This window comes from Battus philenor, unplaced genomic scaffold (assembly GCF_028537555.1).
Source record: "Battus philenor isolate CCGP_79_NKW_IND1 unplaced genomic scaffold, ilBatPhil1.0.hap1 SCAF_12, whole genome shotgun sequence".
NCBI classification, from domain to species: Eukaryota; Metazoa; Arthropoda; class Insecta; order Lepidoptera; family Papilionidae; genus Battus; species Battus philenor.
In genome coordinates, this window is record NW_027181674.1 from 2,202,669 (window position 1) to 2,225,246 (window position 22,578).

Genomic DNA, 22,578 nt, shown 5'->3' on the forward strand with positions numbered 1-22,578 from the left:
TTACACATGAATGTAATAATCTTTCTTCTTTAATTTCATTGTAAAAATTGCTGGATTTTTTTTTCTTTTCTCGCTTACATCTAAATGATGGTATATCATTTATATACAACTATATCTTATTTTTATATATTAAAATCAAAATATCATTAAGTTTTGATTGTCATTTCCTTTTTGAACTCGATATTCTATATACGAATATTTTATTAGAAACATAAAATGTAATTTTAAAGGAAATTAGGTATTGAAAGTGTAAAACACGTTTACAGTACCCTGCGATAAAAATTGCACATCGACGTTTTGAAAAGAGACAATCGGCTAATTTCGGCTTCGTAGAATACCGTGCTGTCCTACACTACCTGTGACATTTTGTCCGTCGTGCGATTGTCTCTTTCCAAAGGTCGATGTGCAATATTTATCGCCGAGTAGTGTACCATTCTTATTATTAATGCATTAATAATTTATTACTTATTTAGGGAGCCGATTAATATTAGTTTTTATATGTTTTATTAATTTCTATTTGTTTAAATATTTATATACTTGATATGTTCGACATATGAAACGGATATATAGTTAAAACAAATCTGTTGGTGTACATAACCTAAGCATGTTAAACCAAGACGTCCCTTTATATAATTACTCCCTGTAATAAAAGTTCAATAAATAATAGAACCGATTGAAATAACCTTGATCACGGGACGCGAGGCGAGTGCACTTGGCAAGAGATACAATCTGAACGTAACATTTTCAGATTGTATCGCGTACATATTAAGAATTAAAATCGACATATATTTAACTATGTACAAATTTGTACGGATTTAGCGTTGACATGAATATTTTTAATCTGTAATTCAAATTTATCATAGCGAGACATATGTTATATATTTTTAATTAATTAATTTGTGTTCAATTAGTGATTGTGTTTCAAGTAGCATTTCTTTTATTTTTCTAACACTTTATAATAATATCAAATCAATTTAGTTTTAAATGTTTTTTCTCTTTTAAAATAAATATATATAAGTAAAGCTTATTCTAAATTAGGAATAATCGTATTGGTATATTTTTTAATAATATTTTACCAGATAGTGCTTTGTGACAGTGTGATCTTTTTGTGTTATTGGTGGTTATAAATAATTCAAAATTAAATACATCAAGGGTAAGCATTAAACTATACATAAATTAAGTTTTAATTAATTATTATTATAGGTTTGTTAACAGTTATTATAGCTATATATAAAATATAAATAATGACTTGATTTTTTTGTAACCTTAAAAATTACTAACAATAGATTATATGTTATAACAATGGCGTTGGTAGATAGATATATATATAAATGAACTTAAACCACGTGAAACAAAGGTCGAGCGGGAATTAGAATGATTTGCAAAACAAAAACAATTTTAGTTTTTTTATGATATACTTAAAATATTTATCAAATTAAAATTAAAATATTATTTTTAAATTTATTACTTTGTAACTCTAAATAAACATTATATAAAATTTATTTCATGATGTTCTTTGTGCTCGGCAAAATACAGTTGTCATCATTTCAAATTTAAAAAGCAACTTTGTAATAATTTTATTTCTTTATAAAATTATGTTTAAAGGAACATGTACAGTTCAAAATAATATATAGTCCAGAATTTCGTGTGTTATTGTATTGAAATAATGCAAATTCGGTTTTTTTGTGAATCATATCAGCCTGCCCTAAAAATCGACATGATCGGTCATGCACTGTTACACATGTCGTAGTTGCATACGGTGTTTTATGAATAACAATGTAAATAATTTGCCTTTCTTTTAAAAAATAATGAAAAATTATTCTTTATCTCTCATAGTCATGTTTAAAAATATATTAAATTTAACACTAAGTGAGCTGACAACATAGTTAAATTTATTTCACTGTATTCGATGATGTATTTTAAACTATATACGTTCATTTAAACCAGTGATTCCCAAAGTGGTCTATATCGACCCATAGGGGTCTATGACAACCTGCAAGGGGTCTACGTCAGCGAAAAAAAATTTGGGTAAATTTTTTGGATAAATGTATAAATTAACATGTGATTTTACTTTAAGTTTTTAACACTGAACTTCGCTACAGTTAGAAATTTACAGTAAATCAATATCAGGTAAGTAGGGGGTCTACCCAACACGGAAAAACATGGCAAGGGGTTTACGACACAAAAAAGTTTGGGGAACTCTGATTTAAACGAAAAAGTTCATTTTAATAAATATTTAAATATAATAATTATATAAATCCCTTGTGGCCATGTCTAAGGGAGGCTATATGCTGTGTTCAGGAGTTGACTTAATACGGCTGATATGATGATTATAAAAAAAATTAAAGAATTTTAATCAAAAAAATCTGCGTCGATTGTTTTAGTAAAATTTTAAAGGACATAAATAGAATAATTCACGCTATATTTTTTAACAAAACCATTTAGTTTGCATAAGTCTTGTTTAGTATATGTGTACAGAAATTGTTATTGATGTTTTTGTTCCTTACGCCATTCTTATGGTATGTAAACATCAAAGCAAATGGAATTAAATAAAAAAGGATGATGAATAGAAGATATGTAAATAAAAGCAATAATAATGAAAGAAAATGTAAAGGAAGAAGATAGAGTGCGAGACATTGTAACGGACAAAAGATGAAAAATAAATAAAAAAACTTAATGAAATCAAAGTCCCTGTCTCAAAAAATAATAAGGGTATGAGGGCTCCCCAAAAAACGGTGACCATAAAAACATCAATACAAGATAATACAGTACCAGGCGATAAATATTGCCCATCGACCATTGAAAAGAGACAATCGTCTAATTTCAACTTCGAAGAGCGTTATCTCTGTCGCACGAAATACAACGACTCACAAAACGTCACATAGGTAGTGTGGGACAGGGATAGTGCTCTACAAAGCCGAAATAGCCGATTGTCTCTTTCCAAAGGTCGATGTGCAATATTAATCGCCGGCTACTGTACTACTCTACGCTTCACTACAGTTAGTTTTATTTAACAACATATATATCATTGAAAAATTATCACGCTTCTTGTAAATCATAAAGACAGTATTAATATATTTCATGTAATATAGATAGAACGTCTAAATATATCGAAGGAGAGAAAAATAAAAATATGATTTTAGAAACGTCTTGTTTCTACGATATGTAGTTTTGATTTTTGGATTGAGATACTGGACATTTTGTGTTTTAACGCCAGCAAATTAATTTCTTATGTTATTACGTATGTAAATGTGTGATAAAAGTAATAGATGCAAATATTTATTTATAAGGTACACATAATAAGATATAGCCGAAATGCAACATTTGCATGTAGGAGTGGCTTGAACAGATGGTCGGTCGGGCCACAAGGTTCTGTAGTGAAAATCACGGATCGGCAAGTGTCGTTTAAAACCTCCGTACACCTTGAACAGACGCCTTTGTTAAGGTTGTTGTAAGATATCCTGGCAGTTTCCAGCCGGTACCATAGTAAATCAATGGGAGAAGCGAATGTCGAATGTAAAGTACAAAATCAAATAATTTTTTTTACAATACACGAATGATGCTTTTGTATTATTTTGCATCCTTATGTATTATTAACAGCAACAAAAGGTGATAAATAATAAGCAGAAATAAAAAATGATAAAAAATTGCAATCTGTGATAAAATTTTAAAATGGTATCTAACTTATTTAGTAGTTACTTATTTGATATAGTCAGTAAGAAATAAGAATCAACAAAAAATTAAGATGAATGTAAACACACAAGAAAAAAGTAATAAAAATTGAAAAGGCTATAAAAGTGAGGCGGTATATGAAAAAGAATGGGAAATAATGAATGAGAATGAGAAAAGAAAAAAGGAGAATGAATGGTAGAACTTAAGAAGGATGTAATCAAAAGATCACGTAAAGAAATTATTATTGTAAAAAAGATTCATGCTCAAGCATGGTAACTGAGTATGAGAGGCCACAAAAACGGGACCCCAAAAAAAGTCTTATTATTACATAATATTGTCTTGTTGATTTATTACATTTACTTTAAATAGTTTTAACTAACATTAATTAATTACATTGTACACCAAAAATATATTCGAAGAACGTAATAATTCATCTACCAATTATACAATATATTGGAATTTTGGCTCAGATACAGTAACTGTCATAAATCTTTTAGGTCCAAAGTTCGAATACTCCTATGGCATGTGCGTCTGCGGCCCAGATGCTCCAGTTCTTGGCACATATTTCAGTATACTAAAATTGGTAATAGATAATGATGTAGTCTGAAGAGACGGGCTGTGAAGACAGCTAAACAGCTGATTTTAAACTAGGAAAATCAGACTTCGAGAGGTCAATCGTCGAATATATCTCAGTTGGGCACTGTTAGGAAAATTAAGAAACATCTTCCCGTCCGAAAGTGCATTTGCACAGGGTGAAAGCTCATGCGGTTTTTAGGTCAATGAAAGGGCGGATCAGCTGGCCAAGGAAGCAGACCGGAATACGAGGAGTGTCCCGTTTCGTTCAAGCACCTAAGGCTGGACATGCTCGGCGAATTGAACAGGAGATATATGGAAAGAGAGACGGCTTCGACAACAAGGAAGTTTATCCCGGACGCCGACACGACCTTGTCTGACCTAAATGTTCACAAAGCACGTGGGATTCTCAGGATACCTTTGTAGACTTAAGCTCAAAGGGTACCTTGTGCATCTGTGATACAAAGATAGACCAGATCGTGGCGAAAATATTTTTAGAGATTATTTTACATGAACCCAAGTATTTCAAGTTTAAAGAAAAATATGTTATTTGATAATTTTAACCTTACATCCGTTCGAAATTAAAGTTAATATTTCGTAGGAGCTATCTAACATCATCAGCGGCGCATCGAAAAGAGGAATTCCATAGAAATGTAATTCTTTGTATACATCAGGCGAAAGAGAGCGCTCTATCTACTCCTCGGCTTGATTGCCTGACGATTATTATACGTATAACGTATAGCCTTGTTTTCATACTTTCGGTATAAATATGAACTAAGTTTTATGAACGTACAATTCTTAAAAAAAAACTATTAATCTCAGGTAAATTTAAGTTTTATGCCGCAATGAGATACATTTACAAGATACAGAAGGTATCAGGTATAACACTGTATCAGCAACTTCTTTAAAGGAATCAAATAATTAAAAAATCAAATTTTCAAAAATCAAACAATTTAAATTTTTTGGACATACATGAGGTGAAACGAATTATTGTGAAATCCCACACGCCCAGGCCACGTCTGATCTACCGGATGTCTTAATATGTTGAGTCTCCACTATCTGCAGTAAAATACATATATCAGGCACTGTTTTGCAGTATAAATGTAATATGTACATAGTATGTATTTTTTTAACATACGAGTATGTAACTTTGTAAATGCAATTAAAGTGTTTTAGCTTGTTTCTCTACGATAATTAACTGATATCCTTATCATTCGGTTTTTTTTTTAAATTTATATTTGTACCAAGTACATTCATATTTCAATTATTATACATTTTTAAATTTAATTCAATATTATCGTTAAGAGTTTACAATATAAAAATTGAAGCGAAACCATGCACTAAATTTTTTATAAAGTTCTAAAACACAATGTAAATCACTACATTACCGCTGATTCCATGTTCCACTGACGTTGATTTATGGGACAATCTTTCTTAAACATTCCATTATTATCTATACATAAATTCCAATAATTCACTTTTGTTTAGTTATTTAAAATTATCTCAAATCAATATTTCAATTTCTTTATGATGCACATGATCACATGGTCTTTGAGATTACCAAAGAATCTGAAATTAAAAATACCGGCACATTTTTCTCTGTTCATGGCCAAATCTTTTACCACACAGGCTGTTCGATTGTGGAAAGATTTACCCTGAATATCAGACGTGCTAACTCACTACCGATTTAAAAAAAATGGTTAAGAAATATTTACTAGACCTGTGATTATTTATCCGTTAATTTATTTCTTTTTCTTCCTCTGTTTTTTTTGTTTTCTCTGAAGCAAGTGCGATCCAAATAATTTTGATGATTTATTATTGTATTATATTTATAATATGTATTATAAATCTATTTGGTATAACTATATATGTTATATTCATATGTATTTATATCCATGTATGTTTGTATATATGTATGTTTTGTACATTTTAACTACCCATTTATTATACTTCTACCTTTTCCATACTATGGTTGTCTGTAAGAGATTGCCTCGTGTGATAAGATAGACCTTTGTACCCTTACGTTTATTATTATGAAACTATTTAAATAAATCCTAGCGTGTATAATGAATAATATTAAATAAACATAAATAAAAATAAGTTATTTCAAATATACTCCAGAAAATTCGTTTTCAAAATCATTTATTTATTTGTACATGCGTCATTTTGTTTGATTCTAAATTTCTCTGTTTGAAACTGAAAAAAATTTTACATTTCGTCATTTTTAAGTATGATTTCCTCTGCGAAATAATATATACCATAGAAATTGATCAAATCAATAAATTTTCTTTGGAGGAAGTGCATCTTTGACAATGGTGTGTGTTTTAATTTTAAATAGATACAAGAATCTCATATATATAATAATAACCGCCATTTTCAAATGCGAACGATTAATCTGAATTTGTCCCATAAATCAACGTCAAGCCAAAATTGGATAATACTGCAGGTAACTCAGTATATTATTTAAAAATTACTATGATATATGTAATATATAGCACTTTACTTAATGCAATTAAAGTCTCTTTGCGTGTTTTGATATTGACTGATAATTGACTGATATCTTATCATTAATTTTTAAAATTTAAATTTGGATCGAAGTACTTTCGTACGATTGTTACTATGCATTTTTGAATTGAATGCAACTGCAAGGTTAAATTTAAAGTGACAACGTTCGATGTGCTTTTGCAAAGCTCGTGAAGTGATATAACAAGTATTCTCATGGAGGATTGCTAGTATATGTCCCATAAATCAACGTCAAGCCGAAATTCAGCGATAGGGTAGGTAGGACTAAAAAAATAGTTCATCATCATTATTGTCATTTCAGCGATAGGATGTCCACAGCTGGACATAGGCCTCCCCTATAGTTTTCTAATAGGACCGATTGAAAGCGGCCTGCATCTTTGGTGACCCTAACAAAAATTAATTAAAAAGATACATGTCATTTATTTAAAAAAATAATAACAGTGTTTTTATATGTACTTGTAGTGTATACAGCTGTGGCTGTCCAAAAAATCAACGTCCGGTTATATCTAGTGACTTACCTTAAATATGTTGTCGGTCAACCTACTGGGGCGCATTCCCACGTCGCGTCTACCAGCGCCGTCGCCTGAAAACCTTTCGGCCTCAAAGGCCGTCTCTACAAGCGACTTTGGTTCTTCACGGAACTCTCACTTCTGGTTCGATCTCTCCATTGCTCTATGGGTGATATTGAGTCTTCACATGAGATCTATCGTAAGCGACCACGTATCGGATCGGTACGTCAACACTGTCAACAGACATTGGTCTAAGATCTTCGTTGTCAGACACTGCGGTATTTATGACGAGATGTTTCAGATATTCCTGAATCCAGCTTATCCGAGTTGGATTCGGCGCTGTTATCTTATACATATACATATATATGTGTGTATATAATATATATACATATTTTTATACATACATATATATATATATGTATGTATATATATATATATATATATATATATATATATATATATATATAATATTTGGGTGTCTAACTCAATTTACAGTTCCATGTGATGTCTAGGAACAAATTATTATTATTTTCATATTGAATAACATATTAAACAAGTATATCATATGCTTAATTATTACAGAATCTATGTGTGCATTAAAATAAAATATTACTATTAATAATTATTAATAATAATTTCAATGTAAACATATTTTAAATGATACATAAATTGAAAAGGATCAAAATCAAAATTCATTCATTTTTATAAATCATAAATCATTATGGACCCCTCTACAGGTGAAGGTCTAGGAACGAATAAATAATATTATATTGTAATAGCAAAGTATGTAAGGAGTCGAAAATGAATTTTGAGGAAGAAAAAGTGTACACGTAATTACAGTATCTGGCGATAAATATTGCACATCGACCATTGGAAAGAGACAATCGGCTAATTTCGGCTTCATAGAGCGTTATCTCTGTCGCACAAAATACAACGACTGACAGTACGTCACATAGGTAGTGTGGGACAGAGATAGTGCTCTGCTAAGCCGAAATTAGCCGATTGTTTTTTTCCAAAGGTCGATGTGCAATATTTATCGCTGGATACTGTATTTATTTTTATAAATTGGGACCATTAATTTAATAAAGGTAAAATGAAATTAAACAATAAATTCAACTTCACTTTTATCGTATAATATAGAAAAAATAAATTGAATTATACTTTAATTCAATTTAAATATTAGGTCATCCAACGTCACTGTAAAGAAGTCTATTTTTGTAACTTGTCAAGCTATTATAGTCTTTAAAGCGCAAGTCTTAAAGTATAATCCGTTGAATAATAACATTCTTTGTTCACGTCTTAAGTATTTTCAGGTTAACCTTTGACGTATTACACTATTTATAGATAATTGGTGACGTTTACGCAACGTATTCACGTAATTTGTATTTAAAAGAAAGGGACAAAAAATAAGAAATGTAAAGCCCGCGGTTTTATTCTATTCATGGGTTGTTTTGAACAATAGGGAGATAATCAATGGATGCGCGCGCATATTCAAATATGGCTTCCGTTTTTTACATCGGAACGTTTAACCGTGATGCCTTCCAGTAGCACGCGGTCCATCGTCGAATTGTATCGCGGTATACGAGTAATTCCAGTTACCAAAACCGCGATGTATTTATTACATTAAGTTTATTCGTTCAGGAAATATATTACATAGTTGTTTTAGGTTATAAGTTTCGATGAGTGTTAGTAGCAAACCAGACTTCAGAAGAAGGGAATAATTTGAATAAAAATACTTAAAATAATCTTTATTATGGGAATTTAAAAATATTTACAACACATTTAAGTCACCTTTAATTTTTTTATAATAATACTACGTAGTCAATAATACAAATATAGTGAGAAAAAAGGAAACAAAGCAACCAGATCGAAGATCTGGGTCCTAGAGACGAATTACCGAGTGATGGAGAAAGGTGCACGAATTTCAGAGTACCTTTTTGCGACGATGGGTCCTGGAGATCGGGGGCCGAAGACCACTGAAGACCGATGTGCTTCCGTCGAGCACACGGGCCTGAGGAAATGGCTGGTAGAAAACAGAATGCTGGTCACAACATTACTAGGAGTGCTGGTTGGAATTTCAACAGGTGAGTTTCTATAATATTTTGCCTGGTTACTGATTTTTTGGTTCAATCCACCTAGTGAGACGCGTCATCGCCGGAGCGCTCCTTTTGAATATCAGCGGAGAAGAGGGCGAAGATGGTTGAAGTCCTTCGTGATCTGGTCCACAAGATCAGTCGCCCAGTAAGGAAGAGATTTGTCTGAAGGACCTCGACGTCGCTTTCAGTTTGAGCGAGGCGGAAGCGGTGGCAGAGAAGGGTAATTGTTCGGTGAACGATGACGATATACTTAGAAAGTCGTTGAATGTGGGGAGTTCAGAGTCGGTCCTTGCGGCGATCTTTGAGGTGGGCCTATGCCAGGCAGTGGGCGTCATTCAACTGAAATAAAAGACAGGCTTTTAACTTTTCCTCGTACTTTTTTGAATGATCTCTTTTCTGACTGAGATGATATATTTCATCATTCCCGACACACATATGTGCTTTGACTACGAGAATTTTGTTATGCTGTCTGTGGATAAAATAAACATTTAAAAACACAAACATTTTTATTAGTCTAGTAATATATAAACAATATAAAGTTTGCACTAAAATTTAAGATATTACAATGTAAAGAACATTCTATTTACTTATTTAAAGTTACCTCGAATATTTATTAAATATTTGAAGAAACATTTGGAAATAGCATATCTTGATATTTGCGATAAGTTAACAAAATTATTTGAGTTCTAAATTTGAAATCTCGTATGTAATATTTGTGAAGAAAATTTATCTAAATACGTAGTTCCAGAATTAATGCAACAGTTTTTTGATTGTTTACAAATTACATGTCATGTTTTACCATTCACCTTTAGGTTTCTCAAGATCATTCCTAATGCCTTTCACTCTATCCCCATACTCCCATCTCTTCTTTCCACTCCTTTTTTCTCTTTTGACTTAGTCGATCCATATAGAAAGATCGTAACAAATCTCAAGACATCTTTCTATCTCACACAGCTGCTAAGCGGGCACGGATACTGCAAGCAGTATCACTGTTTTAAAACAATTCTCAACAATGCTTGCGTATGTGACGGTTTCGCAGTACAGAGATTTCAACACTTACTCGGATATTTTTCCCGATTTGAATCTAAAAGACTTCCGTTCAACTTACCGGACCTTCTCAAGAAAAATCTACGGTAGAATCTTGAGATGAGTTGACCCGGCATCTCAATGCATTTAACGGTCTCTAGCGCTTGGGCAGCGATTTCAAATAAAATAAAGTATAAATGAAAGCATAACTGAGAAAAAGTTTTAAATCAAATTGTTTATGTATATAAATATTAGCTCTTTTTACCCATAAACATATATATATTATAATGAAACCCTGTGGCGATAAGCAGCTGGGTGTAGAAAGATCCGTAGCAAAAAGCGGCAACCAGTCTCCCAAATGTAAGCGCTCAGTAAAGGCTTAAATATACTTTGTTAAAAAAAAATTAAGCTTTTTTGTTTGGTTATGGTCAGCAGAAATATATATATATATATATCCAGAGTTCACTCGAGCTTAGCCTGCAAAGGAGGTTTAAGCCAAACGCCATCTACATTCCTATCCATTTGATTTATTTGTATTTCGAAGAAACTAAATCAAAAGCAGCACCAGGATAATGAATTATTTCAATTTTAAATAAGGCTATGAGGGTTTTAATGCTAGGGATGGGCAAATGTGGTCTAATTTGAGAAGCGTCCACAAGAAAGAGAGTCATGTTTTTTTTATTGCGATCACTTTTGCAAATGTCGTTAATACAAATAGAGTAATTTATACTGAAATAGAATTTTTGTTTGAAAAAAAAACATTGAATGCATTTCAGGTTTTGGCCTACGACCGTACCATCTCGGCCCGGATATGCTAATGGCAATGTCATACCCGGGTGAAATTTTCATGAGACTGCTGAAACTGATGATCCTTCCATTAATTATAGCCAGTTTGATAGCCGGCTCTGCAAGTTTGAATGCGAAGATGAGCGGAAAAATAGCTGTTAGAACACTTCTGTATTTCATTTTAACTTCTTTCTTTAACGCATTCCTGGGTATCATACTGGCTCTGTTAATTCATCCGGGAAAACCTGAATTGAAGGAACATAGCAGCGGTATAGAAAGACGTCGCGAGCATAGCATCTTGGACAGCTTCTTTGATATTGGAAGGTAAGTTGTTTCTCATTAATCTAATATTATTTATGTTATATTCCTAATGTTAGATATTACCATTGGGTGCGGAATTTAATACATTAAATGGAAGTGTAAATATAGGTAAAAAAGTAAATAAAATATAACATACAAAAATGTATACCTAGAATAGATAAAAAATGTGATATAAAATTAAAACAAAGAAATTGTAATAGTTAAGGTATGAGGAGAAGAAAGAATGGTATCGGATAAAAGAAAAAATGGACATGAAAGAGAAAGAAAGAAAATAAAGGAATGAAAGATAATAGGAGGAACGATAGAAAAGCGCGAAAATAAAAATATTACATGAAAAAACTCTTAAATAAAAACAAAGTCCCTGTCCCGCAATAGATAGGGGTACGAGAGGTCCCCATAGAAGGGGACATTTAAAAAAACATCTTACATGGACCCAGTACGAATTTATTTCCTCTAACATCTTCTTTAACATAAAACGTTAATTTACAATAATGAATATCTATTTTTACGCATTGGCATTAACAGCGTCATTGATGGTAATATCATAAAAACTTTTAGCCTAATACAAATAACTAACTTTGAAAGCTACCCTAGAAACTTCATCGGGGGCACAAACATTAGTTTTGCACCAGTATGGGAGACTCCTAAACTTTTAGGTAGCTTAGGAGATTACCAGGGTACAGGGCTGTCACTGATATGAGGGAGCCCAAGAAGACTGAACCGTGACTCGATTGCTATTATCGAATTGTATGAAGAATTTGTAAAATAACAATTCGACAATTTGGTAAAGCAATGTAGATGTGAAGGAAGAATTTGTAGAAAAGTATATTACGTTAACAGGAAAAACATATCTGGTGCGTTGTCGTCTTTGTCGGTGTTCAATTTACTTGTGAGCTATAGTTGCCTCATCATCTGGGAGATTGAGGACGTGTCTCGATTTCCGGGTGGTGCGACGCTCTATTTTAACAAACTGGAAGGAGTTGAAAGTAGGCTTTAGGATAAGACAATTGCTTTGGTAGTTTAGTATATTGTATATTAGAGACACGTAAAATTATATTTGTGTGTTCAATTTTTCCTGCTGTTGTAATATAGTCCTTGGCAAAACAAACAGTAATAATCTAATAGTATTGTGAAAGTAGCCACGCAAAAACTTGTCTAAGTTTATTATGTGCTCTCAGATTAGAGTGCATGTCGTACTTTTGTTGCTCTAAGTTGAATTGTGCCATTATAGGTAAGAATTTGATTCCAGTTTCTATTAAATTAGATTTTTTTGTCATTCTTCTCACGAAGTACATAAATGGTCACTGTAAACGACCCTAAGTGTGTAAAAACATCAATAAATGAATATGTATGATTCAATTAGTATCCACTGTTGGAAGTCGAATCTGCGATCATCAAAAAAATATATATATATCAATGTATGTAATAAGCGGGTTCGATTTATAAGACAGTCTTACAAATTCGCACTTTTTACATTAATTATCCAGCCAATATATATTAATATTTTCATTACTATGGCTTTATTAAATCAATAAGTGTTGAAGAAAGTTAATTTTGATTTTCAGAAACATATTTCCAGATAACATAGTGCAGGCAACTTTCCAACAAGCTCACACAGTGTACGCTCAACCTGCTTCAATTGTAACTAGGAATCTTACTGATAATGACACAGTGCCGGAACTAGTCAGAGTTGTGTCGTACAGGTAATATTATATATTCATATTTTTAAAATTCTTTTATATCAACAACATATTTTAAATAACAAAGAATAGATAACCTGAGATCCAATTAGAAATGAGGATCTGCAAAAGAACAAATGACACTCGAAGAATTGCTCATTTGAAGTGGCAGGGGTGGGGGGCACTTTACTAGTTCTCAAGTGGCGACCACGAGCAGGTAGATGCAGGGTGGGGCAGACCCTCAGTAGTTCAGGTCACGGGAAGACGCTGCATGCGGGCAGTGCAAGACTGGTCATCATGGTTGTTTTGAGGCCAGGTCTTTGCCTATCAGTGGGCGTCTATCGACTAAAAAAGGAAGAAGTAGAATATCTAATAGATTCAGGCGTTACTTTGCGGAAGTCCATCCTAAGTAAGAAAGAGACTATATAGCTACTTCCGCTATGCAGCAGCAGTCGTGCAATGAAGTGCACTACCCGCCAGCACGCTGATAAACGCATGCGGCAAACAATGCGAAACACAACTGCCACCGTTAAATCACTCAACACGTGTTTGACCTCTCCACGGGGCATCCTCAGGAGTAATGTTACATGGAACACTGCTTCGGTGACTAGGTGTTTGGCGGAAGTAGAATGTATTTCTTTTTACTTTTGAAATATATTTTATTGTCGGTCTGGTTTTGCCTAAATATACATATATAAGAATCTATTGTAACAAAATTATCAGTATTTATTTTATTCGACACAAAATTATCCATTGGGTTCACTAATTTTACCATCTAAGTATACTGACAGTAATAATTTAAAATTTATATTTTACATATGCCGTTACTATTTTTAATCATCGTCATCAATTTAGCCGTAAATTGCCTATTACTGGACATAGACCTCTTTCATAGATTTTAAATCACATTCACCTCTTAAAAGACAAGGAAAGTAATCATCATGTATACAAATTTATATTTTCACAGGTATAATAAAGTGAGCTATTGTTTTTTCGACCTAAATAATATGTTGATTTAGATTGTTAGAATTTGCGCAGTTGTACACTGTTTATTTTAGTTTACATTTGTTCTTGTATATAAAATATGAGTCAATATAAAAACAATGAACAATTAATTTCGTTTTAGTTAAATTTTTATTGTTTGAAAATATAAAGTAATGGTGAATGTATTTTTAATTATTGATATGATTTTGTACTATTTCGTATTATTTTGTTTGACCACGACCAGGCAGACACGGCGTGGTAGATCGTTCGTCCTGGCGATCAGTGGGCATCGGCAATGCGGGTCCTTAATAAGAAGAAAATGATCATTTTTTACATTTACATTAAAATACACGAGTAAAATAACTATTGCAAGGGAATAATAAAAATCAAAGAACACGTGAATTTATGCTGACCGGTAGAGTGCTAGGTATTTTTGCTCCAAAAATGTATATTGTTATACAGTATTCGCCGAACAGATGTAATACCAGAAAATGCAGAACTTTTGAATTTAAAATTAACAGCGAGTTAAGGATGTGTTTACATGTCAGTCTCATTCTTTAACTCTAACATTGTTTTCTTCTATTTACGAAACAATTTGGCGTATTATAACTTAGTTCTGTATAACTTGGTTTGACATGCGTTTGTATTGATTTCTGTGACATGGTAGGTTTCTAAGATAACAGCGGAAATTTCATTGAGATGGAATGGGAGATTGAATCCAGTCCGCAACGTTTTAAATCATGCTCCTCTTCCATTAGGATGTTGTTGACTGTTTTAGGCGAATGTTTATTTCTTTAAAAATAATAATAAATTTTTAATTTCAGATCAGGCACGAATACATTAGGACTGGTGTTCTTCTGTTTGGTATTCGGAAGTCTTCTAGGAAGCTTAGGGCCTAAGGGTCAGGTGGTGATTGACTTCTTCCAGGCAATATTCGAGGTGATAATGAAAATGGTGACAGGAGTCATGTGGTTTACTCCGGTTGGTGTCAGCAGCATTATAGCTGGCAAGATACTGGAAGTTAGTAATGTCGGTAAAGTGGAACTTTTTTTAAGTAAATCTATTTCAGTTAAAACGGTGAAACCTTTTATTTCATATAACATGTAAATTGCAATACGCAAAAGTTCAGTTGTCTTCTGCTGTTTCAAGCAGTAACTGAAACAAAAAAAAACACTTTTTTTGAGACAACCTATACTATATTGGCATATATTATCACAGTTTGCTCATTAATATTATATATTGCAAAGTATTAAATTGGTCAAACGTTTTGCCTTACTTAATCAAGTTGGAATGCTACTGCAAGAGCCTTGATTCGAATCACTACTTTAGCTATATCACCAGATCACAACGTCACTAAGCCTTTGATTTGGGTTTTAATCTGCTATGAATTTAGTAGTTTAATTAGACGGTTATGAAATCTGAATTTCAGCTGAAGTGGTTGCTACTTTAACATCATAAATTTATCTTAACGAAATTTATTCTTGCGCAATTTCAGCTCAAGTATTGTCACAATTGGCGTGGTTCATTGTAACGGTGACCATCGGCGTGTTCCTGTACCAGCTGGTGGTGATGCAGCTAATATATTTCCTATTCTTGCGGCGGAACCCGTACAAGTTTTACTGGGGGCTGTCGCACGCGATGCTTACAGCTTCGGCCACTGCCTCAACGTGAGTCCGTATTTAGTTTCGTTGATTATATATTTTATACTGTTAACTTTAAAATTGACTTTCTCGCAACCTGTTGGCTAAGGACGCGGCCTTGAAGTGTCAAAAGAGATAAGAATACGAGAGATGCCTCATTTCCATCGTCAAGCGACAGCTCAAGCTGGTCTTTTAAGTCTGGTCAAAGTCCAGCTGGACACGTGTCTGGGCCAGATGTACACAGGGCACGAAGTATTCTCTGAGGTTGGTGAGTTTGAGGCTCAAGGAGAGTCACTCGTACATCTGTGACCCGGAGGTGGACCAGACTGTTGAGCACATTGCTGATAGTCCTGTGTTTTAAGGACTCCGCTCTTATTCCGACGTCGTGATGGGAGAAAGAGGGTGCATGCTTCGCCTACCTGATGGGCGACGACAATCCACACCCTATATTTCTTAAGTATTGTAAAAAAGTGGTGCAGATCACAATATATAGGAGTAAGGCTTAACCAAGATAATAAGGTTCGACAAGACTTACAGGAAGTAAACAAAACTGTTGATGAAAATCATATAAGAACAATATAGAATGGTTTTTAACTCTATTTGTAAAACTAGACATAAAGTCCCTCCTCCACACGTGGCAGGAGGAACGCTAGGTTTCCTAAAACGAGGACCTTAAAAAATTGACTTCTTCTCTAAGACTCCTGTACATTTTGAGTTCTACATCGACAATTTCGTATATCCGTGGTATTGATTTCAATAGATAAATGCCAAGCTTAACCCTATACATATCAATTTAATAATATCATAATTAATTAGATGCCGGATTTAGAAATACCACAAAAAATTAACAAATGGTATACTACAATACCTTAGCTTAAGTCTCATTTTTTAAATTTTATTTAGTACAATTAATAATTATTCAAGTAAATTGGTAGTTATAAGTATTTTTTATACTTAAATGTGTGTATAGTAATGTATGTACTTGTTTGTATGTACACCCTAAACTGCCTTCTCTTTCATGTCTCCCATCTCCATCCAAAGGTTGTCTGGTAGAGATCGCCTCGAGAGATAAGACCGCTTCTTGTACCCTTATGTTATTTTTTTAAGTTATTATCTAGGTGTACAAAAAAGTGTTATAAATAAAAAATAAATTAGGTTAATAACAACAGTAAAATTATTAATTTTATAATAATTAAAAAGCACCTTTAAACACCTGATATTTAAAAAATATATAAATATTATAAAAGAAGACGAAATATGTCTTAATATGACGATAGCTTGCATAAGATAAATTAGTTAATGATACAGCAAATACATATAAGTACATAGATACATATGTATGTAAATATATATATATATGTATATATACATATTTATGAATATTTTTAAGTCTATATATATATATATATATATGTATGTATATATATATATATATAAATATAAAGACTATAGCTCTCAGAGAGGTAATCATTATACGCTTTCGTAATACCAAGGAGCACGCTCTCTGGTATTGGTTCTACACGGTTTAAGAGCGAACATTTGATGTTGGTACATCAAATGCGATCACGAATACATTTAGAAATACTTGTAATACATAAATTTTAAAATAAGTAAGTATTATCTAGTGAGATATTCATTCTATGACACTTATTCCAGGGCAGCAGCGCTTCCAGTGACGTTCCGCAGTATGGAAGGACCTCTGCAAATAGACCCCCGTATAACGCGTTTTGTTTTGCCGATTGGTTGCAACATCAACATGGACGGAACCGCCCTGTTCCTCACCGTCGCAAGCCTCTTCGTGTGTCAGATGAACGACATGCATCTCGGCTTCGCTCAGCTGGCTGCGATATTGTGGGTATATTGTAAAATCCATCTCGATAGAGTTTGTAGTATCAAAAACTGCTTTACAAAAGTAATTTCTAAATGCAAGATCATTTGATAGTTATAAGCAATGATAAATATTCATTTTAATGTTGTCTGGCAGGGGTGAGCAACCTTTTTAATCAGGGGACCAATTTAATATTTTAAAATTCTTTGGCGTACTACACATAAAGTAACAGTTATTAATTAACCTATTGAACTATATTTATCGATGGCCAAAGATGAATGCGCACAGACGGCTCTTACCTGCCGCAACACAGAGCCCGTCTTGCTGTTTAACACATCTGTGCTGGGAGTGTTTTACATTAGAAGCGGATACAGATACTCATAACGTTCATCTAATGTTATTATAATAAACTGTAATTGCAGAGATAGGGTGAAATTTCTTGGTTCACGTCTAAAATCGACGCTCGGCTATGTGTATGGTTTTGTGGTCGACAAGCACTGTACCGAAGAGGATAAAAGGGCCGCAAGCAACCCGTGGACCGCGTGTTGCACAACCCTGCTATAGAGATACTATAGAGTATACGATAATTGTTATTTAATCACTCGTACGTCTAAATTTCAGTATTTTACTATGGTCCGCATTTTACTATAGACACATATAATAGTTCAGTGTTAACTGTTTTAATTTCCGTTGTTCAGAAAGTAATGTCAACTCAAAGGCTTTATGTTGTGTGCGTTATGTAACCTGACCATATAGATCTGTACGAATGTTGTAGATATGTATTAGATGGCAATGATCATTAAAATGTTTACTTTTAAAATGGACTACGGTTTTCAGGTTATCTGCGACGGCGGCATCACTGTCCTCGGCGTCTGTACCGTCCGCTGCATTGGTGTTGTTGCTGGTGGTGTTGGCAGCTGTTGATGCTCCAACTCACGACGTCTCTCTACTATTCGCTGTCGACTGGCTCGTGTGAGTTTATCATTATTATCACCATTTTTAGACTCGATTTATCGACTTGATCTTTCTTTAATGCGTCCTATAAAAAGGATTCTCCACCTGCAACAAACATATTTCCACTATCTATAGAAATAATTAATAAAATTGTTTTTCTTTTCATTTAACTTATCAGTTTCTGTATTCATGCTTTTAAAAAAGTTTTAAAGAGATGAATGTATATCTAATTTGTTGTCAATTAGCGTATGGTAAACCCTTTCCAAAACTGATAACAGAAATGTTAAATAACGTAATGATAATATTAATTAATATATTTTTTTTAAATTAATATAGTTTACTGTCTGTCTCCGTAGACTGCTATACATTATTGTTCTGCTGTATACCAATAACAAGTACAAATTTTAGAGTGATCTGATAAATAGCAGAGCATTTATATACCTTGTTAAGGCTTTAAAAAAAAACACTGTAGTGAATACTCTAAACGGAGGCTCAAGATTAAATTTTCAATGAATCGACATCGTTGAATGCATACCATAATAATATACTGCGATCGACGACCAGTCTGCCAAACGAGGCGATTATGATATATTACCTCATAGATATCTTAGGGGGAGAGCTATGCCTAGCAGAGGGCGTCTATGGTTTTAAACAATGACTACTTTTGGGGTCTAGTTTTTTTTCTTGATATAAAAAAAAACCTGACAAATTTATATACTTTGCTATTGGTTACCTATGTGACTTAAACTTGAATCAATTTCTCATAAAAATTTTACGAACTACAAATATTCGCTTCAAATTTTTAAAAATCGAATCATTACAAAATATTAGTTTAATCATTATCATCATAGGCCTCCTGCAAAGATTGTTACAATGATCAGTCTTGCTATGCCCGTATTCAACAACCTTTCACGACCTTGATTATGTCATCAGTCTACCTAGTGTCTACCTAATCAGTACCAAGTAAGATATATATATATATATACGTATATATATATATATATATATATGTATATATATATATATATATATACGTATATGTAATAGAACTGACAGGCATTGACGTTTATCGACGAAATTAGATTTCATCATTTTGGGCTTAGGATATCCAGTGTCTTTGGAAAAACTTAACACGTCGCGGTTTCTGATCCGTAGTGCCCACTCTTAAACGTTACGAACCTGGAAGCTATCAGGTCGCTGTCACTCCAAATTGCCCATCTACCAGGATACCTCGGAAACTTTAATTCATATCATATATCATACAGGTGTATATTTCAAGTAGCCTCATGTGTTCTCTTAATTAATTTTTGGAGAATTTTAAATTAAACATATCACATTAAATATTGCTAATGTCTTTTATTTGTTTGATGTACAGAGATCGTATAAGGACCACTAACAACATGCTCGGCGACTGCTATGCCGCTGCTATTGTGGAGCATCTCTCGAAGAAGGAACTCATGGCTTGCGATTCCGCTTTAATGGTGATGTACTTAGTTTTACTTATTTCAGATAATTCCGGTACAGACTAGATTCAATGATGATGTGTTCGAGAAAAGATGTTTTAAAGTCGTCATATATCTTTTCCTTTTACACAAAAACCAGATGAAGAAACTCATTATAGCACAAATTTCCATGAGTTGAAGAGAATCGACATTTCCTTCGATAAATTTTCAATCCATTTTAATTTAAGTTAATTAGTACGATTGAAATTTATCCAACTAAGATATATAAAACTTTAAAACTCCATTCATAAGTCCTAGAACTGACGTTATTTACAGCCAATCACAACCACTACTTTATAACCAATCAAATGAGTCGTCTGTGTGAGACGACAGAACATTTGTCCAACAGAGAAAGGTATATATATATGAGAAAGGTATAACAAACGCTCCTAGTTTTGTATCGCGCAGTAATCTGTTGTCGAATCGCTACGAAGCCATTAGTTTATGGATAATATTGGTGATAATTTTCATAAAGTATATACAATATACATTCATCATATGTTCTAAATTTTTTTTGGAAGATAACAAGATGTTTTTGCGTTTCAAAGCTACAGTCAGGTATCTATAGGTTGAAGTATGGTGGGTGTGATGGGATATACGTGGGTCAAACTGGTCGAATTTTTAACATTCGTTATAAGGAATATATGTCTGCGTATAGGAATGATCGCCCTGAAAGATCTCATTTCTCTAAACATTTATTAGAGTCGGAACATAGTTTACTGTTTAATGGAATCAGACGTTACCTCGCGGAAGTCCATCCTAAGTAAGAAAAGGACCAATATTTAGCCACTTCCGCACATGCAGTGGTAGTCGTGCAATGAAATGCACCGCCCGCCAGCCCGCTGATAAATGCGTATGCGGCAAACAATGCGAATCACACAACCGCCACCGCCAAATTACTCAACACGTGTTTCACCCCTCCATGGGGCATCTTCAGGAGTTATGTTACACCGATTAGTGCAAAACACAGAGTTTACTGTACGATTATTCCTATGACGTGCTGCATAACTGTAGCAAAGGATTGCGAATGGACGTATTAGAATGGTTAGGAATAATAAGACACGCGGGTATTGGAACTATATTTAACGAGCAGGTCAATGTTTCCTCAGTCAATATTATCAAGGTTCGTATCTATGTCCAAGGAAGAAGATAAGCATGGTTCCAGTTTATATTACTGGTGTACCCATGTACCATACAATATCTTCGGGATGAGTTACAAATGAATTGTTGTGGAGGATGTCATGTAACAAAATTACTACCTTAGCTGCCTTACCATGATTACAGGAACAATTCTTGATGAAGTTTAGTGGGAACTGATGAATAATGTTAAACTATTAACTTTCAGGAACCAACAGAAGCTAACGGTCTTTTGCAAACTTCTAACACGGAAGTTGATCTGGAGATCATCACTCCTGGGGATAAATCTATAGCGTCTGATGACGTCATCATCGATATGCATTTACATAATAACAAAAGTACACCTAATAAAATCTAATGACGATATTCAAACAACAAACAAGATTCGAGGAATTGCTTTCTTGTTATTTAGTATTAAACGCTTTATTACATTTACTGCTATAATTTAGTTCGTGGTGATACATTTGTTCTTAGTTTTGTTAAGTTAAAGAAATGTACCTCTACATTTCCAGTTTTAATTTTGAATTTAGAACCTTTATAGGATGATTCTTGTGGTTGAAAAAGTTTTTAACTTGAATAATTTCTCAATGTTCATTTGCTATTCCTGTATATTGTAGGTCACTTTTTAGAGGCAGATGATTATGTGAAAGCCCTTTTTGTCTTTGTTCAGCCTAAATGTCAATTTGATGAAATAATATTGCATTTATACTGTCCTCTAAACTGTGAACTACTGTTTCTCGATTTTGATCTATAACTTGTTTCAGTTTATGATTATAGTTGACAATTAGTTGAATTACATTTAAATCAGATTTTAATATTTTGGTTTATTTTTGATCATTTTTTTATCTGAGTGTTATTTCATTTTGATATCATGGTAGTGGATCAATTAAATTACATTTAAATCTGGATTTAGATATTTTGGTTTACTTTGTGATTATGTTTTGGATTTATTATGGTATTTAAAGAATCTGGCACACAAAAGGGTTTTTCTACTTTGGATTGGGTGTATAAAAATTTTTCGATTTATCTAAATTTATACAACTATTTATCGATATTGTATCCTTTTTATTATTCTTATTAACAATTTTATAACTCTCCCGGTCGTGCTTAAGATATATCCTCGATTATTTACCAAGTGGATAACATCCATCTCTATTGCTCCATATGGAGTTTCAGTCCGCACCTTTAACCATATATAAATATTGGTTGTATTTAAAATATAAGAATGGATTTGATCGTTGCTCCATTTGTGTAGGCTAGTACATAGGTACATTAGTATAGAAGTTTATTCATTTAGGGGGCCTTATTTTGTATAACTTTTTAAAGTCGATTAGTTTTAAACTAATGT

At 33.0% G+C, this 22,578-nt stretch overlaps 1 protein-coding gene across 1 annotated transcript; it reads left to right on the forward strand.

Moving 5' to 3' along the window:
* Positions 1 to 1,143: 1,143 nt before the first annotated feature.
* Positions 1,144 to 21,679, forward strand: Eaat2 (Excitatory amino acid transporter 2). Its single transcript, XM_068776670.1, has 10 exons — positions 1,144 to 1,153; positions 9,206 to 9,361; positions 11,176 to 11,509; positions 13,072 to 13,209; positions 14,994 to 15,202; positions 15,665 to 15,836; positions 17,466 to 17,660; positions 18,475 to 18,609; positions 19,967 to 20,072; positions 21,439 to 21,679. Exons 2-10 carry the CDS (start codon positions 9,223 to 9,225, stop codon positions 21,586 to 21,588), a joined length of 1,578 nt encoding a protein of 525 aa, XP_068632771.1. The 5' UTR covers positions 1,144 to 1,153; positions 9,206 to 9,222; the 3' UTR covers positions 21,589 to 21,679.
* Positions 21,680 to 22,578: the final 899 nt, after the last annotated feature.